This window comes from Engraulis encrasicolus, unplaced genomic scaffold (genome assembly GCF_034702125.1).
Source record: "Engraulis encrasicolus isolate BLACKSEA-1 unplaced genomic scaffold, IST_EnEncr_1.0 scaffold_38_np1212, whole genome shotgun sequence".
Lineage (NCBI taxonomy): Eukaryota > Metazoa > Chordata > Actinopteri > Clupeiformes > Engraulidae > Engraulis > Engraulis encrasicolus.
In genome coordinates, this window is record NW_026945687.1 from 482002 (window position 1) to 489501 (window position 7500).

At 45.5% G+C, this 7500-nt stretch overlaps 1 protein-coding gene across 1 annotated transcript in view; it reads right to left on the bottom strand.

The window, feature by feature from the left end:
- LOC134443893 (NADPH oxidase 4) overlaps positions 1–7500 on the bottom strand; it is a 42848-nt gene that overhangs the window by 13861 nt on the left and 21487 nt on the right. The window contains exons 9-11 of the mRNA XM_063193425.1: positions 7112–7271; positions 3356–3520; positions 1589–1651 (exon numbers count right to left, since the gene is read on the bottom strand). Of these exons, the coding sequence (XP_063049495.1) occupies positions 1589–1651; positions 3356–3520; positions 7112–7271 (388 nt within the window). The remainder of the gene's footprint in view (positions 1–1588; positions 1652–3355; positions 3521–7111; positions 7272–7500) is intronic.

Here is a 7500-nt window from a genome sequence, read left to right on the forward strand (position 1 = left end):
TCGTAATTTTTTTTAATTTAAAGTACATATTTACTAGTTTTAGCTTTAAAATTATGGTTGTGCTGTAGCTTGAAGAAATTAACATGTGAAGACAGAAGACACACCCTTTCTTAGTCTCTAGGCTTGATCATTACCATCTGAAACTGACAGTGGCTTTTAACTATCACCAGGACATTTACATTTCTAAGGAAGGCCCTGAAAATACTGCCAAAGGGACTGTGAGGGGAGCAGTGTTCACGTCAGCCGGCTGTGGCCGGACATTGGCCGTTTTGGATCAGGAATGACCGGCAAAATAAAATGTGACCGTACAAAATGGCAGACAAAAAATGACTACAATTAATCAGTAAATAATATTAGCTCATTTTAAATAATGATTGTTACAAAAGACCAGTATAATGAAACTGAACAAATCTGAAAATAATTATGAATAGCCTATGTAAAATGAACGTGTCATAAACAGCACGCAATAGTGTTGCTTGCGCTCTCGTCCCCCACCCGGCGTTATCCCCAACCACGTTGCTTCCCAATCACTTGACTCACGCTGGCTGTCGAGGAACAATTCCGTTTTTTTTCTATTTTATCAGTGAACACAAAGGGCACTGCACTTGCAAAACCGTTTCATGCCCAGTTGCGAAGTCAAGCCTGGGACTCAATGCGATGACATGCGCAGCATCGCATCGAATCACTTTCACTTTTACCTCTGCTGAAAAATGGTGGTGGATCTCCAAGGCTATAGGCTACAGTCGAGGGTCAAATTAAAAATTCCAGAGAAAAATGTGCTCATGAGAAGTCCCAGTAAAAGTGCATGCAGAGCTTTATCATTTTTTCATCACCGGCCAAAATGACTAGTGGATGTAACCCACACGCCCACATAGGCTATAGGCCTATAGAGCGTTTTGAGAGCTTGACAGCGCAGGAACACAGCGCAATACAGTTCAAATTTCAGTAGCGTCGTACAGTTGCTCAACCATTATAGTCATCACCTCGTTACCCAATTTGAGTAGGGAAATCCTCTTTGGGTTTGCTAATAAAACACAATGTTTTCAGTCGATAACCTGGCTAGATAGGCTTATGCGTGCAGCACGTTGGCTGCGCTGCTTTTTTCCCTTTCAGTTCGTTCGAGCTCTCGGGTGTGTGAAAGAGTGCGTTTGCTCCCCGTGTATAGCCTACAAGCATCTGGCTCTTAAACACCCGCCAACTGGCCAAATGCTAGTGAAATTTGAGTTTTGCAGGTAGAAAAGACCAATTTACTACCCGCTTTGACCCAATAGGGAGTGTGTGTTTGGCTATATGTTATATAGGTTATTCTAAATGTCCGGTATTCTGCAATACAGCCGGCCACTTGTCCGGCCAGTAAGAATTCTAGCGTGAACACTGGTGGGGAGGTGTGTGTGTGTGGGGGGGATACAGATGTATAAAGAGTGTGTTTACAACTAGAACTTTGTGTGTAAGGTAGGACAGTCTGCCCAAAGTTCCTGTCTTATACTCCCGGCGCCGATACGTGCATGTGTGTGTGTGCGTACGTGCCCGTGTGTGTGTGTATGCGTGTGTGTGTGTGTGTGTGTATGCGTGTGTGTGTGTGACTCACCATGGTCAGGGTGAAGGGATGGTTTTCAAAGGAGGACACACTCGGACAGTTTAAGAGGACATACTACAACACACACACACACACACACACACACACACACACACACACACACACACACACACACACACACACACACACACACACACACACACACACACACACACACACACACACACACACACACACACACACACACAGGCACAGGTCAAACACACACACGCACGCACGCACGCACGCACACACGCACACACACACACACACACACACACACACACACACACACACACACACACACACACACACACACACACACACACACACACACACAGTTTAAGAGGATATCCTGAAGCACAACAACAAAAAGAACAAATAACAACAAATAACAACTTCAACCCACAGCACACCCCAACGCACCTCTATGAACTTTGACACTGTAGGACGATGTACATCAACTAGAGATGTCCGATATTGGCTTTTTTTGCCGATATCCGATATGCCGATATTGTCCAACTCTCAATTTTCGATTCCGATATCGGCCGATACCGATGTCGATATATGTGAGTTATTTTTCCTCAAAACAAAATTTAGGTAACATTACACATCTCCAGTTGTGGAACAAAATATGCTTAATTTTATTGTAACGTCCCACTAGATACATTCTCGAATGCAACAAAGCTTTCCAAATATTAACATAGTCTGGGCAAAATAGAAAGTGTACAGTAATGCAAGAATTATTATATCGGTTTTGATAGGTCACAAATCCGATACCGATATTGACCGATATTACATTGTTATGTATTATCAGGCAGATAATATAGGTGGGCCGATATTATCGGACATCTCTAACAGCAACTCAACTCAAGACAGAACAAGTTCAAAGTCTGACAAGAAACTTAACAAGAAACATGGGACAGTTAAAAAGAAAGGCAACACTTTATTTTAGGGATACATTTATTAGCACTAATACATACAATGTTAATGCCTGCATAAGTAACTTGTAAGGCATGCAACTAAGCAAACGCTAAGGCCTACTAGGTCCTTACTAAGGTTAAATTGGTAATAAATCCCTTATTGTGCATGAACAAGACATTTGCGAATACATGCCTAACAAATGTTTGATTCTGCTTTGTACATGCCTTACAAGTTACTGATACAGGCACATTGTATGTATTAGTGCTAATAGATGTAGGCCTGTCCCTAAAATAAAGTGTTTCCAAAAGAAGACAAATATTTCAATCAGCTGTATGGCCTCAGCCTTGGCAGAGGTGTCAAGAGTGGAAGCAAAAGTTAAAGTTCTACAGTAACACGGCTAACTTGTCTCAGTAGCCAGCAGAACTACAACTGTACTTGTTTTACGATCAGCTGACTAGTGTTTAACTTACACCATGGTTGTTAAAGTGCTAGTGTTGTAACTGTACTTGCACCATGAACTTTTAATTTCACTTTCTGGTGATAATGTAGGTATTGTAACATCACACACGCACACACACACACACACACACACACACACACAGGCACGCACGCACACACACACACACACACACACAGGCACGCACGCACACACACACACACACACACACACACACACACACACACACACACACACACACACACACACACACACACACACAGGCACGCACGCACACACACACACACACACACACACACACACACACACACACACACACACACACACACACACACACACACACACACACACACATGCCCAAACACACACACACACACACACACATGCCCACGTCTCACCTGTCCTGGTCTGGCCTTGAAGCCTGGTTTGAGCATGTGCAGTTCGATGACATCACAGGGGTGGCGTGTAACCATGGTGATGGTGACGGGTGTTCTACTACGCACGAAGCGACACACGCGCTCCGCACAGTACACACATAGGGGAACCAGCACCCAGAGCCAGGTCTAAAACACACACACACACACACACACACAATGCAATATACACACGCGCTCCGCACAGTACACACATAGGGGAACCAGCACCCAGAGCCAGGTCTAAAACACACACACACACACACACACAATACAATATACACACACACTTAATGGTGTACACACACAGGGGAACCAACACCCAGAGCCAGGTCTAAAACACACACACACACACACACACACACACACACACACACACACACACACACACACACACACACACACACACACACACACACACACACACACACACACACACACACACACACACACACACACACACAATACAATATACACGCGCGCTCCGTACAGTACACACACAGGGGAACCAACACCCACAACCAGGTCTAAAACACACACACACATACACACACACACGTATCAATACAATACACACACACACACACACACACACACACACACACACACACACACACACACACACACACACACACACACACACACACTTGATACAATACACCAAAGATACCGGATCCATTGCTTAAGATCCTGCCGGATCCGGAACCGGATACCGGATCCTACGAAAGGGTTGAAAGACTTGCACACGTGGGCCCTTTTTATTACGTTGGCGCAAGCTATTTTACTACTCATTGGCTTACTGCCACACTGCCTTCAACGGCCGCTTCCAAAGGGCTTTCACTCCATGCAGCGATTGGGGTTGTGAAAGACTGACTGAAAAGCCTAGGCTACGTAAAAACTAGAGATGCCCCAGATCCTGATTTTTAGGTAACTGCCGGATACTGGATCCACTGCTTAAGATCCTGCCGGACCCGGATACTGTGAAAAACCCTATTATCCTGACGGGTCCGGAACCGGATAGTCTGAAAAGCCCTATTATCCTGCCGGATCCGGAACCGGATAGTCTGAAAAACCCTATTATCCTGACGGGTCCGGAACCGGATAGTCTGAAAAACCCTATTATCCTGACGGGTCCGGAACCGGATAGTCTGAAAAGCCCTATTATCCTGACGGGTCCGGAACCGGATAGTCTGAAAAACCCTATTATCCTGCCGGATCCGGATAGTCTGAAAAACCCTATTATCCTGACGGGTCCGGATCCGGATCCTGTGAAAAACCCTATTATCCTGCCGGATCCGGAACCGGATAGTCTGAAAAGCCCTATTATCCTGACGGGTCCGGAACCGGATAGTCTGAAAAGCCCTATTATCCTGCTGGATCCGGAACCGGATCTTGGACCCTGTACATCTCTACAATACACACACTCAGCACAGTACACAGTGGTGTCAGCAATGCAATGCAATTTAATGCGGAGTATGGACAACTCAATTCAATGCGGTGAGTTCCATAATCGATGCGGCAAATTTTACTTTACCGTGAATATTTTGGGAGCAAATGAATTTCAAAAAAAAAAAAAGACTGATACTGAAAACAGGCAATAAAATGTTGCTCAGTATCTGACTACTTGTATCATGACTGATGAAACATTTGCTTTGCTTTCTGTAGAAATGTAATGCATAATGCATTGTATAATTCAATCGAATCGAATCGAAACCTCCTGAATCGGAATCGAATCGAATTGTGAGGGCAGGGCCAATGCACACCACTAGTTCATAAGTGCGCTATCTGAAATTAGAATTCAGTAGCCTATGTATGTGTAAGGTATTGAGTAAGTGTATGTTGGTGTTAAAGCTGCGCCACTAGGTGTCGCTGTTTGACAATGTTTCGCTAGGAGTTTTATATTTTGGAATCGCCTTTTGGCCCTTCTGTTTTCCCGTAGGGTTGACACTTGTTTGTAGTTCGTTCGCCATTTCCCTTAGTCTTGTCAATCAACCCTATAGGTAAGCAACAAACTTTTTCCTCAGATCTAAAGTATGAAATACGTGAAATATGAACCATTGAAAGTTCGTTTTGTTGAGCTACTTTATATGTTGGAATATTAAGCTCTTAGAAGCTGAGTGATTTGTGAATGTAGCGCTTGTATTTTTTTGTATTTTTAACGATCCAGTATGAATGAAAATGAATGCTAACGTCAATGGGAGTTTGTATGAAAATGTGTTAGCATCTTACAGTAATGTGTTTTTAGCGTTTGAAAACTGATGCGAGTCTTGTCAATCAACCCTATAGATCCTGTTAACCCTCTTGAATTCATCATTAAAACCAACCCATCGATCCCGAACCCCTTCCGTGTCCGTCTGAGTGTTTTCCCCAACCGACTGTGCCTCCTGTCCGCCACCACTAACAACAGTAACACAACGCAGAGGGCGAGCAGAGGTGCCAGAGCCGGCAGGCGAACGCGGGAGTGCGCTTCAAAGGGTTACATATGCATACATCTTCGTTCTCGCTGGAGAACGGGCTTCTCGTGATCGTCATGAAGCGATCATGAAAGTGCTATACGGGGTCGCTAGACCACTGCACTCGAGGAACATGAGTTAAAAGCGAATAGCGAAAATAGCGCGTTGGGCAAGGTCACTGGCCATGGTGCTGAAATTACTGCCGAGCCCGAATCCTGGTTTTGATTAAAAGCCGATGCATGGGCTCGGGAGTATGGGGCTCCAACTGAGAGCTCGGGCAATACCCACGCCCGCGAATATGTGTGAGCTCTGAGCGGACACCCCCTGGCCGGTTATTGGGAGAGCGAACGGAACCAAAGAGGCTCGAGGGCGGACTCCCGGATAAAAAGATCGAGAAGATGAAGATAGGGGGCGACAGGGGCGGATGTAGGGTGCGAACGAGAAAGCGAGTTTCTGACTAGGAGCAGGTGAGTGGGGAATAAATACAGTGTTGATAATTGAAGGGAATGAGATTCAGGTGGGTTGGTACGCCACCTGTACTACCACGCAAGAATTGGACGAATGACAGACGAGCAGGGAATACAGAGCAGGTGTTAATTTGGACCTGTCAAATTTCATTACGCTTCTCCCGAACTTTCGTATCGTAAACAGAACGACATTACACACACACACACACACACACACACACACACACACACACACCAGGGGCGGTTCTAAGGGGTGGCAGGGGGTGGCATTTGCCCCCCCAGAAATATGATTTGCCACTCCAATTAAGAGCCCTGATTATGACCAATAGCCTTAATGCTTGACATCATTTCAGACATAGAACTTTAGGTTGCTGTGTTTCACTTTAAGGGATTCACTGCATCACATACGTAAGTGTGTGTGTGTCGATTATATAGCGTTTATAATTTTCCCTTAGTGTAGGAACATGCCCCCCTGAAATACACTTTGCCACCCCAAGAATAAATGTCTGGAACCGCCCCTGACTCACACACACACTCACACTCACGCACACACACACACACACACACACACACTCACGCGCACGCACGCACACACACTCACACACACACACACACACACACTCACACTGACGCACGCACACACACACACACACACACACACACACACACACACACAGACACACACACACACACACACTCACACTGACGCACGCACACACACACACACACACACACACACACACACACACACACACACACACACACACACACACACACACACACACACACACACACACACACACACACACACACACACAGACCTCTGGTGAGTGCGACTGGAAGCGAGGCTCCTCTGCACAGAGGGGCGTCTGCTGTTGCCATGGCTGCTGATTGGTGGAGCTGTTCAGGCTCTGGCTGTGATTGGCCGGTCGGCATCCAGGGGTGTGGCTGTCTGTGTTGGTCTGGAACTTTAGAGCTCCCCTAGAGGACGGGAAGACATAGTGCAGTCAGACACTACATTACATTACATTACACTACATTACAATGACACACGACACTACACTACACTACACTACACTACACTACACTACACTACACTACACTACACTACACTACACATTACACTACACTACACTACACTACACTACACTACACTACATTACACTACATTACACTACCCTACATTACACTACTACACTACCCTACATTA